General features: G+C 44.2%; 1 protein-coding gene across 2 annotated transcripts; it reads right to left on the bottom strand.

Moving 5' to 3' along the window:
* Nucleotides 1-47: 47 nt before the first annotated feature.
* Nucleotides 48-23,155, bottom strand: CIMAP1A (ciliary microtubule associated protein 1A). Of its 2 annotated transcripts, XM_048854551.2 has the most exons (6): nucleotides 23,047-23,155; nucleotides 14,484-14,684; nucleotides 13,975-14,076; nucleotides 9,558-9,679; nucleotides 7,920-8,057; nucleotides 48-755 (listed from the first exon to the last, which is right to left on the bottom strand). In XM_048854551.2, exons 1-6 carry the CDS (start codon nucleotides 23,153-23,155, stop codon nucleotides 666-668), a joined length of 762 nt encoding a protein of 253 aa, XP_048710508.1. In that variant the 3' UTR covers nucleotides 48-665. The 2 variants fall into 2 exon arrangements, with proteins under 2 accessions (XP_048710508.1, XP_048710509.1); XM_048854552.2 differs by lacking the exon at nucleotides 7,920-8,057.
* Between the last annotated feature and the right edge of the window lie 4,699 nt (nucleotides 23,156-27,854).

Genomic DNA, 27,854 nt, shown 5'->3' with positions numbered 1-27,854 from the left:
ATTTTTAAAGTTTTGTTTTAATAATTTAAAGATGTAACACATGTAAGAACTTGTTTTAACCACACACTATCCCTTTAAACTTTAGTCTGTAGCCCCAATCTAAAGGTAGATTGAGGTATTCAGCTACTTTGACATGATAAATACTGACTCCCTGATTTATTTTCTTTACATGCTGATACTGCAATAGAACACAATAAAAGGGATAAATGACACACACAGTGAGGGTCATCACAGGAGTAAACAAACAACAAAATAGCTCAGTAGTACAAAATTGAGTGACTATGTATACAGTTGTGAATTTCTGGGTTCTGGAACACAGGATCCAGATGTGGCAATGCACTAGTGCCAGGGTTCAGACTCTCAGCAGGTAGATACAGAAAGATCCACACGCCAAGGTAATACTGCTAGCTTCAGCATGTCCTCTTCATTAAGGGGGGATATGGAAAATTCCTTCATAGCCAGAGGCAAGTTAAAATATTGCAAGTGATTATTTTCTGAATATTTGTCATCCTTTAGTGCTAGAACTTGTAGAAACTTATTACTTGTTTGAAGATAGATGATTGTTAATTGTAAGATAACTTGAATAAAAACTGGCAGCTTTAAAATATAAAGCAACATGATATAGAAAAATAAGTTTAGTTTCTGTAAGGCGGCTTGTGTGAAGGTCAATAGACATCCACTGTCAAAGGCATTGTATACTCAGAGTGTCGGATTCCGAAGGTAACAACTGGGGCACAAGGCTTGGTCAGTGTTACCTGGAGAAGGAAAAGGAAATACAACAAATCAGGTTTCAGAGTAACAGCCGTGTTAGTCTGTATTCGCAAAAAGAAAAGGAGTACTTGTGGCACCTTGGAGACTAACCAATTTATTTGAGCATAAGCTTTCGTGAGCTACAGCTCACTTCATTGGATGCATACCGTGGAAACAGTATGCATCCGATGAAGTGAGCTGTAGCTCACAAAAGCTTATGCTCAAATAAATTGGTTAGTCTCTAAGGTGCCACAAGTACTCCTTTACAACAAATCAGGATATTCACCATTAACTAGCATCAGGTTAATTAGTTTCTACTTTCTACGCTACATGCCCTCCCCAATCAAGTACAAGATCTGGACAGTCCAGGTCACCTATTATCACACACGTGCCCCTTTTACTAGATTCTTGTCAGTGAAAAGTTTGTAACTGAAGGGGCAGGTTGGTGCACAGACAGTCTAGATCACACAACCAGATTAGAATGGTGGAAGAGCAATCAGCTTCTCTGAACGCCGGGTGAAATGTTGCAAAATTTCCTAACAAGATGAGGCGTGTCTGGTGTTTAACCTTTGATGTTGGCTGTCTGAAAATGCAGCTGCTTTCCTTAGATAAGTAGCCTTGTTGCTTCTGGATGCACCACACCCAGCGTCAGTTCCTTGATGAAATAGATTTCTCATAAATGATAATAGTTTGTGAGACTGTCTTCATGAGTTCTGTCTTCATGAACAAGGTCAGCTCCCAGACTGCTGCACCAGCACTCTGTGAAGAAAGAAGTGGTTCAGGACTATTTAGAAAACCTGGATGAGCACAAGTCTATGGGGTCGGATGCGCTGCATCCGAGAGTGCTAAAGGAGTTGGCAGATGTGATTGCAGAGCCATTGGCCATTATCTTTAAAAACTCATGGCAATCGGGGGAGGTCCCAGAAGACTGGAGAAAGGCTAATGTAGTGCCCATCTTTAAAAAAGGGAAGGAGGAGGATCCTGGGAACTACAGGCCAGTCAGCCTCACCTCAGTTCCTGGAAACATCATGGAGCAGGTCCTCAAGGAATCAATTCTGAAGCACTTAGAGGAGAGAAAAGTGATCAGGAACAGTCAGCATGAATTCACCAAGGGCAAGTCATGCCTCACTAATCTAATTGCCTTCTATGACGAAATAACTGGCTCTGTGGATGAGGGGAAAGCGGTGGACGTGTTATTCCTTGACTTTAGCAAAGCTTTTGACACTGTCTCCCACAGTATTCTTGCCAGCAAGTTAAAGAAGTATGGGCTGGATGAATGGACTATAAGGTGGATAGAAAGCTGGCTAGATTGTCGCGCTCAACAGGTAGTAATCAATGGCTCCATGTCTAGTTGGCAGCCGGTATCAAGTGGCGTGCCCCAAGGGTTGGTCCTGGAGCCAGTTTTGTTCAATATCTTCATTAATGATCTGGAGGATTGTGTGGATTGCACCCTCAGCAAGTTTGCAGATGACACTACACTGGGAGGAGAGGTAGATACACTGGAGGTTAGGGATAGGATACAAAGGGACCTAGACAAATTGGAGGATTGGGCCAAAAGAAATCTGATGAGATTCAACAAGGACAAGTGCAGAGTCCTGCACTTAGGACGGAAGAATCCCATGCACCGCTACAGACTAGGGACCGAATGGCTAGGCAGCAGTTCTGCAGAAAAGGACCTAGGGGTTACAGTGGACGAGAAGCTGGATATGAGTCAACAGTGTGCCCTTGTTGCCAAGAAAGCCAATGGAATTTTGGGATGTATAAGTAGGGGCATTGCCGGCAAATCGAGGGACGTGATCGTTCCCCTCTATTCGACATTGGTGAGGCCTCATCTGGAGTACTGTGTCCAGTTTTGGGCCCCACACTACAAGAAGGATGTGGAAAAATTGGAAAGCATCCAGAGGAGGGCAACAAAAATGATTAGGGGACTGGAACACATGACTTATGAGGAGAGGCTGAGGGAACTGGGATTGTTTAGTCTGCGGAAGAGAAGAATGAGGGGGGATTTGATAGCTGCTTTGAACTACCTGAAAGGGGGTTCCAAAGAGGATGGATCTAGACTGTTCTCAGTGGTATCAGATGACAAAACGAGGACTAATGGTCTCAAGTTGCAGTGCGGGAGGTTTAGGTTGGATATTAGAAAAAACTTTTTCACTAGGAGGGTGGTGAAACACTGGAATGCATTACCTAGGGAGGTGGTGGAATCTCCTTCCTTAGAAGTTTTTATGGTCAGGCTTGACAAAGCCCTGGCTGGGATGATTTAGTTGGGGTTGGTCCTGCTTTGAGCAGGGGGTTGGACTAGATGACCTCCTGATGTCCCTTCCAACTCTGATATTCTATGATTCTATAGGTTTACTTATACAGATACTCCTATATATCCCACCTTGTCCAGTTTATGCCTCTCTCCTTTTATTGTTGCTAGAATACATTTAACTGTTCCCATTAAGTTGGTATTTTTATTCCAACCCCCTCTAATCAGTTGTTTCTATAATAACTTTTGAGAGTGCAGCCATTTGGGTTGAGAGTTCCTGGGCTTTTTTCTTAGACCAGAGAGGAGTATTTTAGGAATATTTGTGTAAAATCTATTCAATCTTTCTTATTTCAGTGGTCCCTTTAAAAACAGTTTTATTTTTTATTTAACACCCCGCCACACAATTAGCGTTAGGGATGAGCTGTGAAGTTGTCTGTATCGGTACTTACCCAAATTTCAAAATGCTTTCAATCCTATATTCCAGCTTTAGCTGGCTTCTAACTGAAATATTTGTAAGTATTCTTAATTATGTCCCCTTGTACATATAAATTGCATTACTGAAAGAAAGGGTTGTGTGTGTGTGTGTGTGTGTATGGTGATGATGACACAACACAGTGCAGAGTGACACAGTAATTGCCAAGTGTGTCTTTCATGTGAAACTTAAACTAGGGCTTTTCTCTGTGTGGTTATTAAAAATCCCACTGGCACCTTATGAAACAGTTCGCAATTTGCAGTATCTTGGCCACATTTCCAACTGGGATAATTCTGCCTTCCTCCTTGCAGTTTCAATGGGGTACAGTATCTCTGACTTCCTTTTCTAAACTGTGCATTCTTACAATATTATATGCTGTAAAAAGAGTTGCTACATTTCATCACTGAGGGGACAGCAGTGGCAGATTAAAATGATCCCCAAACTAGTTTGTAAATTTCTAAAACTGCCACTTTAGGATACTTCAGGTACTTCTATATATAAGCAAATGTGATTTATAATTGTAAAAAATCAATACAGGTGAAAGAGGCTGCACTAATTTTGATGCTGCTCTTCAAATGTATTTGTGTAAATAAACTTGTGCATTTGTTGAAGTAAATCAAATCTATTTATTCATGTCTGAATATTGGTGACATCACAGCAGACTTTTCAGAAGCCTTCTCAATCCATCACTAGCTTTGAACACTTAGAAGGTGTCCATCTCCTTCCCAGTCATCCCCTATTATGAAGACCTGCCACCATTCCACCCAGGATAACTTTATCAAGATTATTTCCATCTCTGTGCCTGATGTGACCAAAGGACATAAATTTACACCTGTTGATTTCCAACAACATGGTCTGCTTCTTTCCAATAATGCTGCTAATTTAAGCATTTGTCGTATTTTCCATCCAGGAGATATGCAGGAATCTTTGCCAGCATCACATCTTAAAGGCTTCAGTTTTCATCTACTTACCAACATTCATTACCCATAATTCACATCTATAGGTTGCTCTTGAGAAAATTAAGCTTTTCACCAATCAAACCTTCATACATTTTGAGATATCATGTTTTTTCTAAACTTTAGTGAAGGGAGGTCATGGCTGAGCAATCCATTCCTAATCTTCTTCCACTTTCTTTTGAACAGCCTTCTTGGTTGGATATGTATGATCCCAGATAACCAAATTCATCTATTACCTCTACAATTTGACTATTAATCGTGATGTCCGCTTTCATCCTGTTTTTGTTAATCATGTCAACATACATGCACTTCATTTTTACAGTATTCAGGGATAGTCCACATTCCTCAGTCACTTTTTACAAATTCCAACATTCATTGCATTCCACCAGTGGTTGTAGCAACAGGTGTTGTCACTGGCATGTCTAAGGTCAGTTAAGAGGGGGTCCACCAATGGAAATCCCAGCTCCTTCCACTTTATCAAAATCTTCCAGGGTTTGTTCCATTCTGCATACCTCTTGAAAAAGTTTGGGACAGAATACACCCTTGTCTCACGCACAGCCCAGTGGAAAACCACTAGCTATTGCCTGCAGCAGTGTGCACTGTGGTCTGTTGTTGAGGGTAGAAACTTGCAAAGCTGCCATTATCCTCCAAAGATGATCAAGTTGGACAGTATTGAACACTTTTGAGTAGTCCATGAAACACATGATCAGCAGGTGGTCGTACTCCCTGCATTTTTCAGTGATGTGACTGACTGACTGTTCACAGTTTGATCACGCATCTTGTTCCTCTCTGAAAACAACTGGTGGTGGCAGTAGCTCTGCTTCTGTCATTTGCTTCATTCAATCCTGGATTGCGTGGGGCAAAACGTTGGTCAATTGTGATATCAGGCAGAGGATACAATTGTTGTTCTCTGTTATGTCTCCTTTCTTTGGTAATGGCAGGCTACCTTTCATCTAGTTGTCTGGCCAATTTCTAGTCATCCATACATGGTTGGAAAATTTCCCCATGAGATCAATTCTGCAGGCATGAGTCACTTTAAATAGTTCTGCTGGTACTTTACCTTTCCATGGTGTTTTCCATGGCTTCATTTTCATAATAGTACACACTACTTCCTCTTGTGGGATTGATGGCTCTGGTTCTGTACTCTCCTTTCTGTTGCCCTATATTCTGAGTGGTTCTAATGAAGCATAAAGATTGGCAGAGTAATCTCTCCTTCAGAATTTGATATCACTTTCAGTGACGATTCTGCCATCATGATCTTTTGTTATGTTCAATTGCAGGGAAAACTTTTTGTTAAGAAGTCTAACTACTGTGAACAAACTTTTTGTATTATTACTCTTTGTGGTTCGCAAGTTCCATGCATTTTGCCCTGATGTATTTGCTGTTGTCTCATCTAATCTGCCTTTGGGTCAGTTTAGTTCCTTGTAGTCTCTCTTTCATTCTGAAGTCTCTAAGCCATTCTTTTCCATTCTGCATTATTGTGCCACCTGCTCAAGCCCTTTCTCAGTCATGTGTGGTGCACTGTGACACTGACTTTTCAGAATGTATAATTTGGCAGCTTTCAGCATGATAGTTTTCATTTTATTCCGAAGTTTATTCAGGTTGTTCTTTTACCTGTGACAACGCCTCAAACCCATTTTGGACAGAAGTCATGTAGTTTTTGTTGATTCTGGACCGATCCAAATGTAGCAGACCTGCCGAACATCTTACCTTTTTCCGTTTTCAGTTTATTTTTGAGGCTAACAGTTGGTGGTCTGACCCACAGTCTGCGCTTGGGAAAGTCTCTGTATCCATTGGATGCTCGATCTCCAACATTGCTATATCATTACATAGACAATTTGGTTCTTTGACGTACTATCAGGTGACTTCTATGTGTTTAAATGTTTAGGGTGATGGGTGCAGATGGTGTTTGTAAAGACCCAGGTGATGAAAGCAGCAGAATTCAACTAAACGCCCTTTTTCTCATTTTGTAAACCAAAACCAGTTTCAGTAAGCTTCGGAAGAACTTATACTTCCAACTTCAGCGTTCATAGAACCCTTCCTTGGCATTGCACCTTGGCATAGAGAAGGCTTACATATTCCAATGAGCTTGATAGCTATGCCAGCAAGAGCTTTATCTCCTGATAGGGCCACCCAAGCTGTACAAGTCAAAGGGTAGGGACCAGACAAAAAGTAGTCCAACTGGCTGATGCTGGGTGCAGAGTGGCATTCAAGTAACTTGGCACACTTCATGTCAGTGTTTTGGCTGGATGAGGGCCTGGGGAGGGTAATGGGACTCTGATGGAGGAAGGGCCATCAAAAGGTGGAAAAGTTCAATCAAGTATTTAATCAACAGCAGCTAAAAACCAGAGGGGAGTCAACAGGAAACAACCTTCTGTACTTCCATGCTAGAACAAAGGCGAAACATTAATCTCCGTGTGGTGCTGGATGGCAAGACCCCCAGGTTAGAAAGCACAACAAACTATACTGGGGAGGAGGTTCTGGCCGTTAAGAGTACCAGTTGCAGCTATGATGGTGCTGTACCCAATCCTTCAGGATGAACCTGATGTTTGCACCAAGGAAGAGTGACTTGAACCTTTTGTAAAGGAATGATCAGAGTAGACACGTGGAATGTGAAGAGTATGGGTGAAGGGAATCTCTCCCTGGAGACCAAAGAATTGGAAAGATATAAGAAATATGTGGAATCTCAGAGCTGTGATTAAATGGTAGGGGCTGTTCCATTACAATGGATGGATACGCAGCATACTACTCAGGATCTGAGAAAATGGGGTCGCAGTTATCCAAGGAAACATCAAAGTGTGTGCTTGGATATAACTCAATCAGCAATAGAATCATTACGGTTTGTCTTTGAGTCCACATATCAATCATACAAGTTTATGCTCCTACAACAGCGGCTGATAGTGAAATGATTGAGTTCTATTTGTTTAAACAATATCTTTTTTCTTTAATCCCAGGTGCACAAATATAATATTTTGTATTTTTGTACATGTGCTCATGTAGGCTCAGATATCTGATGAATACATACCTAGACAGAAAGAATGAAAGATCCCGCCGGCATTGATATGCACAAGGATTTCTCAAAGAAACCTGTCCAGTTTCTTGACTCTCTGCAATTAATCTGTCTCAATAATGCATTAATATTGTGGCATGTGGTTTTTTTTGTTTTTGTTTTTTTAAATTTAACTTTGACTTGTTCAAACATGGCCTCTTCAGGGCAGTAATGTAAAACATTAATTGTAGCTCTTCCATGCAGATTGATGTCCCTTCTTGCCAATACTCATCTTAATGCACTGATATATTGAAGGATTTTGTCCTTGCTATATGAATCTGGATTTTTATATGCTGAACTCTCCTGGAAAAAGCAAGTTTTCGTGATAGCTCTAAATCAAGTCTTGTCAATGCAAGGAGTTTAAATACAAACCAGCCCTGTAGCCTACGACTCTTTGTTCTCTGACTCAAGTAAATTACCCTCTAGATCTTTCTGCCTTACCTTTCCGGGGTAATAGTCTCCTGGTCCAGGATGTCTAACAGTTCCTGCAGGCTTAGTCCGCGAGCTCATGCTGTACTTGGGGGCTCTCTTCTTGTACACATCAGTGTCTGTCTTTTTATATGCAGCTGGACCTGGGGTCTGTAAGAGAGTCAATGGAATCTTCCGTTGAAAATGGCTACATTCAATATCCCCAGTTTCCTATGAGAGCTGCATAGGTTTATCTGCAACAACTAATTTCAACAATTTTTTTTTTTTTGCAGAAGGGTTCCCTCTCAACAGTGTCATGTCCTTTAGAAGTTTACATTAGATGTCTGAAGTCTTATTAGCCTGAGCCATTTCCCTTTTAACACACTGCAGGGAGACAGTGGCTCAAACTGAAATGAAAGTGCCATTGTTCTGTCTCTGCAAGCGTTAGGTACCTGTCACCTTCACTGGCTTTTATATGTGGCTTACAGTAAAAGATTTGTTTAAAAGCCCAATGTTTTCAGAAGGTTTTAGATAATTAGCAAGAATCGGCACATGATCATTTTTCATCTAATACAAAAATAATCATTTTGTAAATATGTAACGTTCCATGGTATTCAGCTACACAGCCTTATTTCACTTAGTATGATGTTATCATAGGCATGAAATCTGACCATTAGTTTGGTAGGTGGCACTAGGAATGTTGCTCCAGCCTTCTACCTAGAGGGATCATTATCTCCAGAAAATACGCTTGAGCAAGGTATCCGTTTTGCTTTCCCACCTCCCTCATTGTTACACACAATGCTAATCATTTAAAAAAAAATCTGGTTCCAACTCTTACCACACAGCAGCATCTGAGACCCGACAGTTATTTCCTATTGTAAGAAAGCTGTGGGCCTTCAGATGCTGCTGTGTTTACCGCAGGGAACTGATGACCTTTTAATGACGGTGACGACAGGGTATTTTAAAAAGACTTTTTACACATACTTATTGTCTGGGAACATGGATCACGGTAGGTATTTCAGTACGAAAAATTCTTTGGAGATGGCAGAGAAATTTGAGTTTGAAATGTTGCTACTGAATATGCTGCACAATAAGATGTCAGAATACTCAGTAACCATAACACTGGAGCAAAAGACTTTTCCTCTGGAACATAAATGATATATTGCAGCTTTGAGCAGGGGGTTGGACTAAATGACCTCCTGAGGTCCCCCAACCCTGATATTCTATGTGTGTCCTGATGTGAAATTTCATATCTGCATTTCTGTCGCTTAACACATTTCTTGTCCTCATCCCAATTCCTTTTCGAGATGCATTTCAGGCAACATGGTGCTTAGGCATAGCACAAGAACTAGGCCTAATCTGAAAACTATGGTAGTCATTGGAAAGATTCCCATTGATTTTGATGGGTTTTGGATCAAGCCCTTAGACAGGTACTTGCTGCAGATACAGTTTGAGTCCTGACTTGCCAATGATGCAGTTACTAAGAACAGCCATGTTTGCTGCCAGTCTTCGGCTGCAGCATTTGTATCTGTTCATGCTGCAGAACACTTGTATCTCTTCAAGTACTAGGAAAGAACCCACCAGTGCTTAGAGGCCTTCAGTCCTGGAGGCAGTGACTGATCACTGGTTGTCAATGAGAGCAGCTGGAGAGGAAATGGAAAAGCAGCTTACCTTATGGAGATCCTCATCAAAGCGACCAAGCTTACTCTTCCATTTCATGGAATAACAAGGGCTAGCAGTTTTGTCCACTGTGTTGGGTCCCATCACCCGAGGGATAGTGTATGCGCCAGGACCTGGAGAGAGAAACCATGACAGTTATGTACAGTGTGAATCCCCATGGATTAGAGGGAGCATCATATTTGAGAGAGCCTTTCAACAAAGGCTGGAGAGAAGGAGGGATATTTCTTTTTCACATTCCCTGGCCCTTTTCTGTCCTGGAATAAGGGTCGGCAGCTGGAGTCTGAACTGCTGGTGCTCATGGCTGGTAAGGCTGGTATGCTGAATGAAACAAATAGAAAAGAACAGTTACTTGCCTTACACTAACTGCAGTTCTTCAAGATGTGTCGTCATAATCAACTGCGTCTTGCCTGAACTTTCTCAGAGCCCTTGGTATCTTAGGAATTGGCAGAAAGGTATATGTTCATCTCAGTGTCAAGGAGCCTAGGCTTGAACCGCCTCAGGAGCAAAATGCCTGATGTTTTGTTGTTCTGGTCTGTAGCAAACACGTCTATTTCTGGGAATCACCAAGTGTGAAAGATGTTCTGCAGAACTGAGTCTTTGACAGACCACTCCTGGTTGTTTGAGAACTACCTGCTAAGTCAATCTGCCAAGCTGTTTTGAGGGCCAGGAAGGTGCAGTGCCGCTGGTGTGATTTGATCTGGAATGCACCAACTCCAGAGTGGAGACAGTCTTGCTCCCCCTGTCTGTTGACATTGCTGTGGGGTTGTCGGTCAGTGCTTGGATCATGGATTCCCGGAGCAGCGGTAGGTGTGCTTTGCATGCCAGGCAGATAGCTCTGAGCTCTGGGATATTTATGTGAAGATGAGCTTCCTGGGGGGCTCATAGGTCCTGAATTTGAGTTTAATTTAGATGAGTCCTCCATCCCCAAGTGAAGGTTTTTAATCGCTAATCTCTTGGTAGGTAGAGGTGCAGAACAGAGTACTCCCTTGCATACCTGAATTGGGTCTTTTCACCAGTTTAATGGGGAGAGGACTTCTTGTGGGATCATGTGGTGTCTACTGGGTAGATACTTTTTCATGGAGCACAAGAGAAGTCTGGCAGACTGAGGCATATATTCTACCCCACCCCTTCCAGGTGTCCAGTAGAACCAGGGCAGATATGAGTATAGGTACTGGGGAAGGTGGCACCAGAAAGGATTTTCCCTATGACATTTCCTGCTGTCCCTTACACATACTTCCTTAGAGTACTTTGTGGCTCCTGTGGCATTTCCTAAGCAGGGTAAGGTGCATAGGAGAGGAGTCCCTGTTATGCCCTGATGGGGATGAAGTAAAGGAGTACATTTCTTTCAAGGGAGGGACTGTCAGGAGCATCCTGGCTCCGTTGTGCTCTCCTCAGCTGGATAGGGGGTGAGGTCGGTACTGGAGCTGTCTCCTTTACCTGCTGTACTGATGTGTCAGAATCCTCAACCGCTCAAGGAGAGGAGACTAGTACTGAGCCACAGATAAATCACTCAGTACTATATATGCCTTGAGTACCAACACACTAGGGACCAGTCTGGGCACTGAGGAACATGGTTTCAAGGTTGCCTGTACAGAAGCACCAGTTGCTGAAGGATCATTACTAAGAGAGATGCTGTCTGCAGGTTTAATGGCTAACATTGGTGCTCTCTTAACAGTCAGTACAGGGGTGCCTAAAAACCAGAATCTGACTGAAATCAGAACTTTTGTGTGTGTTGCCAATGAGCAACAAAACAAACACGAAGCCGCAGAGAAGCGGGTGGACACAGTGGGGGTTCATTCTCACCGCCACAGATGTTAAGAAGGAAATGAGAGACTGCTAGACTTGGTCCACTGCTTATGACTTATGCCCTTGGGTTAGGGGCACAAGGGAACTCGGGCGCATGTGCGGCTCCAACAAATACTGCTGGGCACAATAATGTGAGATCATGCACAACGGGTGCATGTGCACCAAGAGTAGAATCAATGTGGACAATCACTCAAAGAACAATGGAAGAGAAAAGCCTTCTGCTCCATCCAAGGATACAGCTTGAAATTTAGACCCCAGGTTGAGTTTATGGGGCTGGCAGTTTAAAACAAAACAAAAACAAAACAAAAATATCACATCTTTTAATCGTTGGCTGATCTAATTTACACTGGAGTCCCTGGGACATTAGAGTGACTTTTGAGAGTAAAGTGGCACTTTTAAAGCTGCCCCCGATAACTATTCTGGGTATAAAAGGACGTACTTCACATAACATTGAAAAATAATAAACATTTTACAGTTTAAAGAGAAGTTATTACAAATGTTATGCAATCATTACAAATTGTTCTACCATAAATCTCTGGTCCCATCTACACAACAATCCCAACTATGTTGGGGCAGCAAATGACAAACCTGCTGTGGCTTAATGGGGCTGTGATGTGGTCTGGTTTTTGCCTCTGTGAACAGGACTTATTTTGATCTTTTCAAGGTTGTAACATAGTTCACATAACATGATCATAATGTTTTGCTATTGCACAGATCATTTTCCTGGCTTTGTCCAGGCCACCTCTCTCTTTTCATCTGTCCTCTTGCTCCCCCTTCTCCATCACATGAAACATGAACTACTTGTCTTCACTTTTAAGGCTGTTTGTGGCTTTTCTCCATGCTACCTATCATCTCTCATACGTTATTGAGATGTCTAACGATGCCCACCTCTGCTCTGCCAATTACAGCAGCCTTTATTGATCACTTGTTACATTTTCAAAGAAGCACTTGTGTGTTTTCTACCTGTCTGCCCATCGTGCCTGAGGAGATCCCTGTAAATATCTTCCAAGCCACCTCTTTGTCCTTCTTCAAATCCATCCTTAAAACTCTCCTTTACTGTTATGTCCACACAGAAAAATGTGACAACAGATGGCAGCTGGTGTGCTGAGGTGATAAGTCTCATACCAACTAATGTTTCCTTGTGCTCCTCATTCTGTCTGTGTCCACCTGTTGTCTCTTGTCTTATACTTAGATTGTCAGCTTTTTGGGGAAGCGACAACCTTTTTGTTCTGTGTTTGTACAGCACTTAGCACAAGGGGGTCCTGTTCCATGACTGGGGCTCCTAGGTGCTATCCTAGTAACATTTGGGTTCTGTCTATGCAAAGAAAACCAAACTGTATTATACAAGGTTTGGGCACATCCATTTTGCAGTTAGCACACAAACATTGTTGTGATTGTAGACAAGGTGTTAGCTGTCAGAGAGAACCAAAAGTAGTAGAGAAACAGTTGCATAGTGGTGATATGTAGATGTGGTACAGCATTATGTTGTTTTGGATCTGTCTAAATGATTGATCCATGGCAGTTATTTTTGATCAACCTGTATCTCTTCTGTCTCATCTCTGCATGTTTGATACTTTTCTTTCTGATGAAGTAAACCTAACCCATCTGTAGTGACCTGGGTTTTCCAGACATTTTTTCATACAAGAACACTGAAACCATTTTTCTAAAACTATACTCATATAATGGGACATTTTTTCAAGACATATTATGGAGTTTGTCGTGTGATGACCCCTATTGATTTTGATAGTTATGCTGCTAATTATTTGCTGATATTCAAACTGTAGGTAAAAGGAATTGCATATGTATTTCAAACAGACATAGGAAGATAAAGTTAGGTCATATTTTGGCCTACTAATCTTGATGAGAGTATGTCTCAAACTCTGGGTGTAACACTGACTTCTATCAAGGCCTTAGGTATATTCCTGACTTCTAGTGAGCTTTTATACCTCTGTGCCAAAGGCGTTCCTCTCAATTTTGAGACATAAGCTGCCTGGCTGTGTTGTCACATGAGCATTGAGTGTTTTCAGTATTTTTGTTTTCCTCCCCTGGAAATATTCCTGTTGGTTTCTGTCCCCCATTGCCCCTTGTTAATTGAGAGGAAGAATTTGGTTTCTTCAACTTTCACCTCTTTTGACACTGAATCAGTTACATTGTCTCTAAGAGCCCATCTCCACTACAAATACAAATGGGATACAGTCTTCTTATAACATGGATGTCCATTGACTCATTTAAGACATGATTTCTGTTTTAGTGTAGACAGGGCTGTCCTTAACCATGTACTGTAACTGTGCAAAAGCTTTGGATGTGAGCAAGTCTTAGCCCAGTTGCAGAACACAGTTAAGGTTCTATTTGCACTACAAATTGGAACTATATCGTAACCAGTGTAGAGGACAACCACGTTAAACTCAGGACCATCTCTAGTTCATGGCTTTTAAGAGCCCCAAGTTCAAACTACACATGCTATTACCAAGGCTTTCTTCCTTCATTATAATACTTGGCTGTGGAGCCAGGCTCAGGAATTTCACTTTCTTTCTGGCTTTTAGGCCAGGTGGCAACTACAGGACTCATAGATGGGTTTCATTTATTAGTTGTTGGATTTTACCTGGAGTGCTGTCTACTCTGAAGCTCCCAGTCCTGAATGACATGGAGTGCACAGGAGCAGATTCATAAACATGCTTTTTTGACTTCTCTGTTGAATAATCACCTAGACAAGAGGTGAGCAAAGCAAAAACAATGATCCTTTCATGCCGAACAGGTGGCTGAACCTACAGACCAAGTCTGTGCAACCACATCATGCTGCACTGCCATTTCCCCCTACATCCCAGCCCCATCGTCCTGTTTTGCCAGTTCTCTTCCATCCTGCTCCCAACACCCTGCACTGCTGTTCCTCTCTTTCCAGCCCTGTGACACTGCACTGCCCTTCCTTGAATCCTGAGCCTACCATCCATGTTGTTGTTCCTCCCACATCCTACTCCCAAATGCTGGAGCTGTTACTTTCCATTTGAAAACCTCCATACCTCATTCTGGTGTGGTTTATATTCCCCTAACATAGGACACCCATAGGCACATTATCCTCACCTTGAATAAACTGTTGAAAGAAATACTACTCACTTGGGCCAGGTGTGACCTCAGTTTTCACCTTGGGGCGCCCACACATGGTATAAGCTGGGGCAACTTCCTTTCCCTTCCTGGTCATTGCGGGTTCCACATAGTAACGAGGACCCGGAGAACAGGCTTCACGGAGCGAGGGCCTTGCCCCCTTAAAAGTGTAGGCAGGGGCTTTCCTTTTGGTGGGGTTGTGCTTCAGGTAACCTAGGAAGAAGGGCTACAGTTCATATGCATGTGTCAGGTTTTATTTTAATTCCCCTTTGGGTCTTGTTGCTAAAGTCGTTTTAGAGCCTTTGGACCATGAGATTAATTTCTAAGTCCTGGTCGACACTAGGAGTTGAGGTCGAATTTAGCAGCGTTAAATCGATTTAACCTTGCACCCATCCACACGACCTAGCCCTTTTTTTTTGACTTAAAGGGCTCTTAAAATCAATTTCCTTACTCCACCCCCAACAAGGGGATTAGCGCTGAAATCGGCCTTGCTGGGTCGAATTTGGGGTACTGTGGACGCAATTGGACGGTATTGGCCTCCGGGAGCTATCCCAGAGTGCTCCATTGTGACTGCTCTGGACAGCACTCTCAACTCAGATGCACTGGCCAGGTAGACAGGAAAAGGCCCACGAACTTTTGAATCTCATTTCCTGTTTGGCCAGCATGGCGAGCTGCAGGTGAGTGCAGAGCTCATCAGCAGAGGTGACCATGATGGCGTCCCAGAATTGCAAAAGAGCTCCAGCATGGACCAAATGGGAGGTATGGGACCTGATCACAGCATGAATTCCTCTCCTCATACAATCAGAACTATGTTCCAGTTTTCAAAATGCCAAAACATTTGTCAAAATCTCCCAGGGCATGAAGGACAGAGGCCATAACAGGGACCTGAAGCAGTGCCGCGTGAAACTTAAGGACCTGAGGCAAGCCTACCAGAAAACCAGAGAGGCAAATGGCTGCTCCGGGTCAGAGCCCCAAACATGCCGCATCTATGATGAGCTGTATGCCATTTTAGGGGGTTCAGCCACCACTACCCCAACCGTGTGCTTTGACTCTGCCAGTGGAGAGAGAGGCAACACGAAAGCAGGTTTTGGGGACGAGGAAGATGATGATGATGAAGTTGTAGATAGTGCACAGCAAGCAAGCGGAGAAACCGGTTTTTCCGACGGCCAGGAACTGTTTCTCACCCTGGACCTGAAGCCAGTACCCCCTGAACCCACCCAAGGCTGCCTCCCCGACCCGCCAGGCGGAGAAAGGACCTCTGGTGAGTGTACCTTTTTAAATAGTATACATGGTTTAAAAGCAAGCGTGTTTAATGATTATTTTGCCCTGGCATTTGTGGCCAGTACAGCTACTGGAAAACTCTGTTAACATGTCTGGGGATGGAGCGGAAATCCTCCAGGGACATCTCCATAAAGCTCTCCTGGATGTATTCCCAAAGCCTTTGGAAAAGGTTTCTGGGGAGGGCAGCCTTATTCCGTCCACCATGGTAGGACACTTTACCATGCCAGGCCAGTAGCACGTAGTTGGGAATCATTGCAGAACAAAACGTTGCAGTGTATGTTTGCTGGCGTTCAAACAACATCTGTTCTTTCTCTCTCTGTGTTATCCTCAGGAGAGTGATATCATTCGTGGTCACCTGGTTGAAATAGGGTGCTTTTCTTAAGGGGACATTCAGAGGTGCCCATTCCTGCTGGGCTGTTTGCCTGTGGCTGAACAGAAATGTTCCCCTCTGTTAGCCACGGGGAGGGGGTAGGGGTTAGCCGCTCGGTGGGGGGAGGCAAAATGCGACCTTGGAACGAAAGCACATGTGCTATGTATGTGATGTTAACAGCAAGGTTTACCATGAAAGAGTGTACCCTTTTCTATAAAATCTGTCTTTAAGTACCACTGTCCCTTTTTTAACTCCACCAGCTGCATGTGTTTCAAGGATCACAGGATCTTCTCCTTCCCAGAGGCTAGCGAAGATTAGAAGGGGAAAAAAACGCACTCGCAATGAAATGTTCTCTGAGCTCATGCTGTCCTCCCACACTGACAGAGCACAGACAAATGCGTGGAGGCAAACAATGTCAGAGTGCAGGAAAGCACAAAATGACCAGGAGGAGAGGTGGCGGGCTGAAGAGAGTAAGTGCCGGGCTGAAGACAGGGCTGAAGCTGAAAGGTGGCGGCAGCGTGATGAGAGGAGGCAGAATTCAATGCTGAGGCTTCTGGAGGATCAAACTCATATGCTCCAACGTATGGTTGAGCTGCAGGAAAGGCGGCAGCAGCAGCACAGACTGCTGCTACAGCCCCTGTGTAACCAACCGCCCTCCTCCCCAAGTTCCATAGCCTCCTCACCCAGACAGTCAAGAACGCGGTGGGGGGGCCTCCAGCCAACCAGACACTCCACCCCAGAGGATTGCCCAAGCAACAGAAGGCTGGCATTCAATAAGTTTTAAAGTGCTGTGTGGCCTTGTCCTTCCCTCCTCCACCACCCCTCCCGGTGCTTCCCTCCTCCACCACCCTTCCCAGGCTACCTTGGCAGTTATCCCCCTATTTATGTGATGAATTAATAAAGAATGCATGAATGTGAAGCAACAATGACTTTATTGCCTCTGCAAGTGGTGATTGAAGGGAGGAGGGGAGGGTGGTTAGCTTACAGGGAAGAAGAGTGAACCAAGAGGTGGGGGGGGTTCATCAAGGAGAAACAAACAGAACTTTCACACCGTAGCCTCGCCATTCCTGAAACTGGTTTTCAAAGCTTCTCTGATGCGCACTGCACCCTCCTGTGCTCTTCTAACTGCCCTAGTGTCTGGCTGTGCGTAACCAACGGCCAGGTGATTTGCCTCAACCTCCCACCCTGCCATAAACATCTCCCCCTTACTCTCACAGATATAGTGGAGCACACAGCAAGCAGTAATAACAGTGGAAATATTGGTTTTGCTGAGGTCTAAGCGAGTCAGTAAACTGCACCAGCGTGCTTTTAAACATCCAAATGCATATTCTACCACCATTCTGCACTTGCTCAGCCTATAGTTGAACAGCTCCTGACTACTGTCCAGGCTGCATGTGTATGGCTTCATGAGCCATGGCATTAAGGGGTAGGCTGGTTCCCCAAGGATAACTATAGGCATTTCAACATCCCCAATGGTTATTTTCTGATCTGGGAAGAAAGTCCCTTCCTGCAGCTTTTGAAACAGACCAGAGTTCCTGAAGATGTGAGCGTCTGTACCTTTCCCAGCCATCCCACGTTGATGTTGGTGAAACGTCCCTTGTGATCCACCAGTGCTTGCAGCACTATTGAAAAGTACCCCTTGCGGTTTATGTACTCGGCAGCTTGGTGCTCCGGTGCCAAGATAGTGATATGGGTTCCGTCTATGGCCCCACCACAGTTAGGGAGTCCCATTGCAGCAAAGCTGTCCACTATGACCTGCACATTTCCCAGGGTCACTACCCTTGATAGCAGCAGCTCAGTGACTGTGTTGGCTACTTGCATCACAGCAGCCCCCACAGTAGATGTGCCCACTCCAAATTCATTCCCGACTGATCGGTAGCTGTCTGGCATTGCAAGCTTCCACAGGGCTATTGCCACTCACTTCTCAACTGTGACGGCTGCTCTCATCTTGGTAGTCTTGCGCTTCAGGGCAGGGAAAAGCAAGTCACAAAGTTCTATGAAAGTGCCCTTACATGTACGAAAGTTTCTCAGCCACTGGGAATCGTCCCAGACCCGCAATACTATGCAGTCCCACCAGTCTGTGCTTGTTTCCTGGGCCCAGAATCGGCATTCCAACGTGTGAACCTGCCCCATTAGCACCATCATGCCCACATTGCCAGGGCCTATGCTTTGAGAGAAGTCTGTGTCCATGTCCTCATCACTCTCGTCACCGCACTGACGTCGCCTACTTGCCCGGTTTCGCTTTGCCAGGTTCTGGTGCTGCATATACTGCTGGATAATGCGCATGGTGTTTAATGTGCTCCTAATTGCCAAAGTGATCTGAGCAGGCTCCATGCTTGCAGTGGTATGGAGTCTGCATGGAAAAAAGGCGCGGAACGATTGTCTGCTGTTGCTCTGACGTAGGGAGGGGCGACTGATGACATGGCTTATAGGGTTGGCTTACAGGGAATTAAAATCAACAAAGGGGGTGGCTTTACATCAAGGAGAAACAAAAGCAACTGTCACACAGAATGGCGCCCTCAAGGATTGAGCTCAAAACCCTGGGTTTAGCAGGCCAATGCTCAACCCACTGAGCTATCCCTCCTTCTGGTATTCCAGACAAGACTGAATCTCCATTAAACTTTTCAAGGTGCCCCTGACAGACCTCACTGAAACAATTGTCAGCCATTGATTTCACGGAGGGAGGGAGGGGGGAGCAAATGAATACAAAACAAATCTGGTCTATTTCTTGTTTTGATCCACTCCATCTATCTTTTACATCTTTGGCTGGCAGCAGACAGTGCAGTAGGACTTCTAGCCATCCTCATCTCCTGCCAGCTTGTCAGAAGATGGTGCAATAAGACTGCCAGCAGGACTAAAGAGAATGACCTAGTCAAGTCACTCCTCTCTCAGTCCTTGCGCCCATGTCTGCCGAGGCGCTCCTGACTGACCTTACCAAGGCGGCCAAGAGCACCTCGGACACGATGATGATGGTTATCAGGCCTATTGCACCGTCTGCTGCCACAAGGCAATGAACTACTGCTGTGTAGCAATGCAGTACCACGTCTGCCAGCACCCAGGAGACATACGGTGACAGTGAGCTGAGCGGGCTCCATGCTTGCCATGGTATGGCATCTGCACAGGTAACCCAGGAAAAAAGGCACGAAACGATTGTCTGCCATTGCTTTTACAGAGGGAGGGAGGGCCTGACGACATGAACCCAGAACCACCTGCGACAATGTTTTTGCCCCATTTGGCATTGGGATCTCAACCCAGAATTCCAATGGGCAGCGGAGACTGCAGGAACTGTGGGATAGCTGTACTCAGTGCAACACTCCAGAAGTCGATTCTAGCCTCGGTACTGTGGAAGCACTCCGCCGAGTTAATGCACTTAGAGCATTTTGTGTGGGGGACACACACAATTGATTATATAAAAACGATTTCTAAAAAACCGACTTATATAAATTCGAGCTAATTTCATAGCGTAGACATACCCTTTGACATTGGCTTTACTTTTGGTTTGTAGGATGGACATATGGTCATTATTATTGCTCATTCATCTCAGTTTATGGGTACGTCAGAGGTTTCTCTCTTTTAACTACGCCTAAACTGTCACCTTCTGAGCAGTTCTGTCACTGGACAAAAGGGGTGAATCACTAACAAATGGCAAAACTCATTGATTTCAGTGGGGCCAGGATTTCACCCAAGGATTGCAAAAGTGAGCTGTACTATCCTGTTCTTATGATAGAGAACTAAGGCTTGTTTACCTCAGAAAACTTACCAAAATAGCTATTCAGGTAATAATTATTCCAATAGTTCTTTCAGTATAAGCCGTCATGTGGACGCTCTTATTCTGGAGCTTATACTGAAATAACTATCCCTGGATAATTACTCTGGAATAGCTATTTTGGTATGTTTCCCAGCATAGACATACCCTAAAACCAAGAGAATTTTCCTGGAAACTCCCATGTAATATAAGAGTTTATAAAAATTACTTCCAATTACACAGAAGAGTAACTCCTAAACAAAATTTGTTTGAAATACTAGTTTTAAATAATTTGGGATTAAAGAAGAAAACTCAGTCCTGGCAATGTCATGCCTAGTACAACTGAAAACATTGACTTTTCCATGTGAAAACACTGGTGATTAGAGTATGCCAAAGTTGTTGTAAAGCAAATTCTGGAACTACAAAATACTTTGGTTATTTAACAACCAGCTGTTAAAATAATCAAAATAATAAAAAACACCCAAACTTAAATATAAAGAATACGGATTACTTACCACTAATTTTAAACCTTGTTTTCCAATGCATTCTAATGGGGATGCTACCTACCAGGTGTCCTGCTGCTGGGAAGTACAATACCGTTATTCAAATGGCAGCTTCCCAGTGAGAGTGACGACAACCTCTTAGGGTATGTCTTCACTACCCACCAGATCGGTGGGCAGTGACTGATCCAGCAGGGATTGATTTATCGTGTCTAGTCTAGATGCAATAAATCAACACCCACCCCCCCGAGCCCTTTCCCGTTGACTCCTGTACTTCTGCGCCACAGAGTCGACAGGGGAGCAGCAGCAGTCGACTCACCACGGTGAAGACACCACAGTACGTTGATCTAAGTACGTCGACTTCAGCTACGTTATTCATGTAGCTGAAGTTGCGTAGCTTAGATCGATCCCCTCCTAGTGTAGACCAGGCCTTAGTGACATTATTTCTAAAAATCTATATTGAAAATTCCTTCTGAATTTAGATTCTTATTGTTCAACGCCTTAAAAATGTGTATAACACAAATAGTTTAGATAGTTATACAATTCCTAAGCTAAATATTGACACTTTATTATGAGGAAGATAAAAGGTATGCAGCAGCAGAAGTGAGAGGTGATGTAAGAGTCAAGCTGCCTCTTACAAATGTCTGACTGTCATTTGCATCACAGTCAGACATCTAACACCTTGCTCTAACTTTCGGTGGAGCTACAGCCATAGGTGGTTGGCAGTGAGGTTAATCACAGCAGGGATATTCTTTATGTATTTCCCAACTTCCCCTTTTTGTAATTTCTGCTCCAAGAAAATGTGTTTCTAGTTCAGCTTTGTGAGGTTGTCGTGAAAATTTACCAGCCTACCGACAAAATCTACTCGCCACAGAGAGATTGAAAATAACGATTGATGGTAAAGAAAACACCATCTGAAACGGTTCAGCATAAGTCTGTACTAAGCAGAGTCACCCTGTCCTATTTCCTAGGTTATAATGGAAATTAATAGAGACATCCCATATGTAAGTGGGGGAATGGTCCCGCTATTGTGGGGAACTTTCCTGGCTTCTGCACTACCCCGATGAAATGGGCTAGCAAAAGGATCTGAGTCCTTGCTCCCACTTCCTTTACCCAGAGGCCTCCCTGCCCTTGAGGACTCCCCTTTCACTCTCCTGTCTGGCAGAGTCCTCGTAACCCCGACAAGGCTGGGCCCAGGATTCCTGGGGGGCTCAACCCCCAACCTTGCTGTGGTCACCTAGGACAGGGGCTAGGGTGTCCCCACTCCGGGGTGCTCTCTCTGCACTGGGCACTTGCCTGACCCACTGATCATTACATACAATTTAAAGCAAATACAATTTATTTAATCAGCAATTAGTTTTAAAAGGAACAAGGAAAAATGGGAAAGGCTAAAGGAAAACACATCACCCTGCTCTGTGGCAGGGAACATCACAAACAGTGTTTCTGGAATGTCAGGGCAGTTCACAGTCTGTTCCTTGTAAGTCCCAGGCCTCCTCCTCAGGCCCTGGCTGTGCTGCAGGGATGCTGTGGGTTGGACACTTGCTCTGGCGGCGGCTACACACGCTCAGGCTCTAGGTGGCAGGACCCTTCTTCCCAGCGTTGCCCCCGCCCCATCGCGGTTACGATCCCCCTCCAAGTTTGGCCTGCAGAGCCTCTTGACTGAGGCATCTCCCTGTGCTGGGCCCACTGCACAGGGTCCCCCTCGCTCTTCCCATCTGCTCACCGCACCCAGCTCCGGACTGCTCCAGCCCCAGCCCCACCACTCTGCCTCAGCACTGCTGCTGCTCTGCCTCCAGCTCCCTGGGCTGCTTCTCTGGCCCCTCTGCCTCTGGTTGCTGCAGCTCTGCTCCCAGGACAGGTCTGCTCTGCTGGCTGCTTCTGTGACTCTGCTCCCAGCACTGACCTGCTTCCTGGGCTGCTTTTCTGGCCCCTCTGGCTCTGGTTGCTGCAGCTCTGCTCCCAGGGCAAGTCTGCTCTCTCTGGGCTGTGCCTCTGGCTTTGGGGCTGCAACTCTGCTCCCAGGACAGGGTCTGCTCTCTCTGGGCTGCTTTTCTGGTCCCTCTGGCTCTGGTTGCTGCAGCTCTCCTCCCAGGGCAAGTCTGCTCTCTCTGGGCTGTGCCTCTGGCTTTGGGGCTGCAGCTCTGCTCCCAGGACAGGGTCTGCTCTCTCTGGGCTGCTTTTCTGGTCCCTCTGGATCTGTCCCAGCTCTGCTCCCCAGCTCAGCTTGCACCCCTCCTTCCTCCTTAGCTCGGCCCCACTCTGTCTGACCCAGGCAAAAATCCAGCTCACATATAGGACCGGCCCCACCCTGGCCTCCTGACTCCTTGATTAGCCTGCCCACCCTGTCAATCAGACTGACCTGGAGCATTGGCCTCTCCCCATTGCTCCTGGGGACTGTCAGTCTCAGGGTCCTGATTTCTCATTGACCCTTCCCCTTTCTTTTAGTACTGGGAGCTAGCCAACCAAAACACCCCCACTGAATGTTAGTAAGGGGGCAACAGTCCTCTTTCACATAGGAGGATTTTATTAACTGTCACATCAGAGACAGTGGAATTATATTTTAATAGAATATGTGAGAGTTTGTACTAAATGAATCGTTTGAACTGATCTGGATTTAGTGTGTTTAACTCGTGAGATCAACTGTGTTTCTTGAAACTCTGTATCTTTCTGTCCTTTTACCTGTTGTTCCCTGTATTGCGTACTTTGGTCCTGGGCTGGTAAAGTGGGCCATTATTGGGCCCCTTGGACGATGAGGCCTCCAGGTCCCCACCCAAGCGCTGTCATCCATGGTGGGAGCTGGTTACAAAGCCTAAAGGGAGAGTAGAAAGGTTAATAGCGGATTCTCTTAAAGAAGCAAGTTCTATTTCTTTTTTGCATTTCAGTGAAAAATTCTCAGTCTGGCCCTGTACGTGTACTACACCTGAAGCCTCATCCTCTGAATCCAGTCTCCATGTTAACGGAACTGTGAGACATGATGTTATAGATTGCATTGTATCAGGAATAAAGGACCCCTGCTCATATGGTACATACCTAGTTTGATATCTGCTTCTTTAGGCCATTGATACTAACACATTCAAACTCAGTCGTCTACTTGTTTTGCTAATCTGCGTTTTCTTTTATACTCGTTACCCTGTTTATGGTATGATGAGGAGCAGAGAGACATCAAGATGTGGAGCATTCTATCAGGACCACCTCCATCTGCACAGGCTAATATGGGGGGAGGGTGTGCATTCTTGTGAAGCATCAGGTGCTAGCCCTGATGGAGGCAAGATATTCAGCTGAAAGCACTGGACCAACAATCTGATCCAGCATATCAACTCCAATGTATAAGCAAACCCATTGAGACAATGGATATAGGGCAGTGAGTACTGATGGCAAGTGTTGACGAAGTTACTAGCATATCAGTATTGTACTAGGAGTATCTTGGAAACCTCTTGGTATCTGGGTGTCTGCTGCCAGTAGCATGGTGGTACTGAAGCACTAAAACAGCTGTTGGAAGGGAAATTGTAGGTGTTTTCCATCAGTGTGACTCCTCGTGTTTATCAGAGGGAGAATCTGCTAGGGAATAGGAACAGGACACCTGACTCCTGTGATATTAAGAATCTTTTCAATGCAATAGACAGGGCAAATCCCTGCATCCAGAACAAGGACTCCTCTGACATTTCAGAGAGGTCTGTTTTTCTCCCCTATCAGAGAATTGTTATAAAGCAGACCCTGCTTTTATTTGGGGAACTGCTAGTGACCTTCACATCCTGTATCCACAGCAATTGTAGGATCCTCCCTCACAGTGTCTTTGCCACTAAGATTTTTCTTGTCAGAGTTTGAACTTAATAAAAATCTCCAATCTCCTGCAGGTTGTTCATTAGCCAGTATCTCAGCAGAGCCCAGAATCCCTCAGGCTGCAGTTCTGTTCTAGACGAACAGGAAATATTTTCTGCTATGGGCCTAACCCTAAACTTGTACACGTACTAGGGGTGAATTCCTGTCCTTAGTGAAGTCAATGGGACTTTTGCCATTGTCTTCAATGGGGCCAGGATTTCACTCCCATTCACTAGTATGCACACTTAACCCTCTGCCTCCATTCCTTTAGCTTTATATCTTCCTATCTCTCATGGTGTAATAGGACTTTTTAGATTACCCCGCTCTCATCTGCAGGACACTTTTTGAATAACTGGGCTGTCAGGCCCTCAGGTAAGCTACCTTATTATCCCTGTTCAAATTAGTCTGTATTACTCTCCTTTGCCTTGATGCTTACAAAAAATTGACAGCAGTTAGCCCACCAGTGTGCTGAGACCACTGCCTATTCATGCTGACCAGTATTGTCGCATAATTTCCTTGTACTCTTCTCTGCCTGTCTGTATCTATCTGTTGTCTCTTGTCTTTTTGTTCTCTGTACAGCTTCTCGCACAATGAGGTCCTGGGCTCCTAGGCGTTATGGTAAGAAGGAATTGCTAGAAAACAGCTCACTCCACCTCTTTTTTCTGCAGTCATTATTGCACCTGCTGGTATCTCTCTCATCGGACACTGTGTGCTCACCTGAGCTTCACCTGTACTTGCTGCTTTGCTGCTTTAAGCATCAGCTGTGTGGCTCTATTTTCTCTGTATCTGCAGCAAAACTTGCTGTCCTTTGAGTCTTGAACCACCCCGTCTACTGCTGTTCCTTTTAAAATATGCTACGACTCAGGAAATTTATTTTAAAACAGTTCCTGGTCTGGCCTGACACAGGTGCCTGAAACCCAAAACATAAGAGTTCTTCAGCAAGCTGGCTACAAGAATGAAAAACGAAGAAATAACATTGGCATAACAATGTACTTGCAGACTTAAAATAAGGAATTAACCAAACAAACCTGGAGGTTCAGCTGTTCTCTGTAAGAACTGCAATTTTCCTCTTCTGTATAGGTCTGAGAGGGTTAAATGTGCCTCACATTATTACACACTTTAAAATGTGGTTACAGAAAAAACAGTGACAATGTAAAAATGACACTCTTTGCTAACTGTCCATCTTTGATTTTTATTTCCTGGTATTCTAGGAAATGCAGATTTTTAACTACAGCTGGCATCTCCGAGCCAGTATAGGTACAGAGGAGGGAGCTGAATGTTATCCTGCCTCTCCAACTCAGCTAAGTTCCTACTGCAGAATCTTTTGTTACTGGCGATGATGTACAGGAAGAGACAGATCCTAGGTTCAATTTGCAGCATTGGATGTTAGAAAAATAATTTTTCTTTGGGTTTGTAAACTGAGCTGATATGCTGTGAAAGCCACTGGATATAATGGCCCCATCCTGCCAGTGCTGTGCTCATAGAACTCCCATTGATTTCAGTTGGACTCCTGTGAGAAGAGTAATTGAAGGATCAGGCCTTAAACACAGAAGACCATGATGCCATTTTCCATTCACTTTTCAAAATGTAATATACTAAAGTTCAGGGGTCGGCAACCTTTCAGAAGCGGTGTGCGGAGTCTTCGTTTGTTCACTCTAATTTAAGGTTTCGCGTGCCAGTAATACATTTTAACGTTTTAGAAGGTCTCTTTCTATAAGTCTATAATATATAACTAAACTATTGTTGTATGTAAAGTAAATACGGTTTTTAAAATGTTTAAGAAGCTTCATTTAATATTAAATTAAAATGCAGAGCCCCCAAACTGGTGGCCAGGACCCGGGCAGTGTGAGTGCCACTGAAAATCAGCTCGCGTGCCGCCTTTGGCACGCATGCCATAGGTAGCCTACCCCTGTACTAAAATATTCCATGATAACCTATAACCCTGATGCTATACACAGTGGAATTCAACCTGCAGGAGAAACAAAGCTAGTTTTGGCTTATTGCTTCTGTAGGGAACGCTCAGCAGGTTGAGCCTGAGGGAAGTGCACTTCTTCCTAGCAATTCCAAATTCCATTTAAAGCCATCTCGCTATTGGCACACCAGCAGTCCACAAAAAATGCTCAGCATGTCAGTTGCAATGTTAGCCTGTCTGGTAGAGTTTTGAAGACTTGCAAAGAGTGTTTTTTTGTGGACCACAAATGTTTTACAACTATGTTATAAAGCTACTTCTCTGGCACAGACGGTGTCCTAAATAAAAATAATTCTGAGTCTGCACAATGAAGTGTCAGAGGTTAGCAGACTGTGTTTGGAATTTGGTGGGTTTGAACTTAACTGTGTTTTCTTGCGTACCTGCCTAGCAAATTACAGCAGTTTACTACTGGACAGCTGACAGGTGTGTGAGTGTAGCATTTTTACCCCTTTTCTGTGCTTTGTTCCTTCTGCGACACCTTTTTTTGTTATTACCATTCTATATTGAAAAGAAAATATATTAGTGCATTATTTAACGAAAACAGTTTTAAATATACCAGCTTGGAAATATTAAACCATTTATGGTTTAGAGAGAAAATGATTTGTTACCATTATCCCATTAAGCTCAATTTGCAGTGAAGGGCAAAGACTGGATTCAGTCCTGCTCCTATAGTGACAAAACATGAGTTTCTGAATTAAATCAGACTCAATAAAGCTAACTATAGAACTGGAAGCTGTACAGAAATGAAGATGCTGTGAAATCTCCAACTAGATAAATAGGAAAAAATTCACCTTTCTTGTCCTTTGAAGCCTAATTATCTGTAAATAAACCCTGTCCTCTCTGCTGCTCTTCTCACCTTTCTTTCCGTAATAGAACTGCAGAGTTTTAGGAGAAGGTGGAATGCTGGCAGGGCAGGCTTAGGTTTCTCCCTCCATGTGGACTTGGGAAGAACTTTCATGAAATTGTCAGAGAAACTCACAATTACTTGTACAGTGGCTCAAGAGGTTCTAGAACACTGTCCAGCATTAGGATTCTAGCCCCTGGTGTATGTGTTTTATGAATCATTCCTGTAGCTTTGGCATCATGGTGCTACTTCTTGAGTAGCTCATAATGAGGCAACAGGACCTTCAGATCGGCACAAGGACTTCGTGCCCACAGGGTAGTCCAGTTCAAACCCCAGTGATGAGTCTTTCTGCCCACTTCTCTATCATCAGTGCTGATCCATCTCTTCAAGTGATATTAGTTAAATAGTCAAATCCTGCTTACCTAGTGCTTGCATCTGGCTGCTTTGTGTATACATTGAGCTCTTCCTGTGAAATTCCAAAATGAGTTCATTGGGTTTTGTAGGTTAGGGGCAAATCTTTCAGTCACCTGAATGAATCGGAGCCTAACCCATGGTTTCGAGAGTGACATAGACACTTAAAGCAGATTTTCAAAGGAAAAGATGCAGATAGGTGCCTTGTGAGATTTTCAAAATTGCCAAATCAGGTTATATGCCTTATTCAAATAGATTTCAAAGGAAAAGTCAACAGATAAGTGCATGTGTCACCTTTGAAAATGGGACTTAGGCTCCTAGGCCACTTAAGTGCTTTTGAAAATTTTACCGTTAAGATGTAAAACCCAGTGAACTTGCTTTGGAAGTTACAAGAACAGAACAAATCATACAAAGCAGCCAGATTTGCTCCTTCCATAGGATTAC

This window comes from Caretta caretta, chromosome 6 (assembly GCF_965140235.1).
Source record: "Caretta caretta isolate rCarCar2 chromosome 6, rCarCar1.hap1, whole genome shotgun sequence".
Classification (NCBI taxonomy): domain Eukaryota; kingdom Metazoa; phylum Chordata; order Testudines; family Cheloniidae; genus Caretta; species Caretta caretta.
The sequence above is the reverse complement of the archived record's forward strand: the minus strand, read 5'-3'. Positions and strand labels throughout refer to the sequence as shown.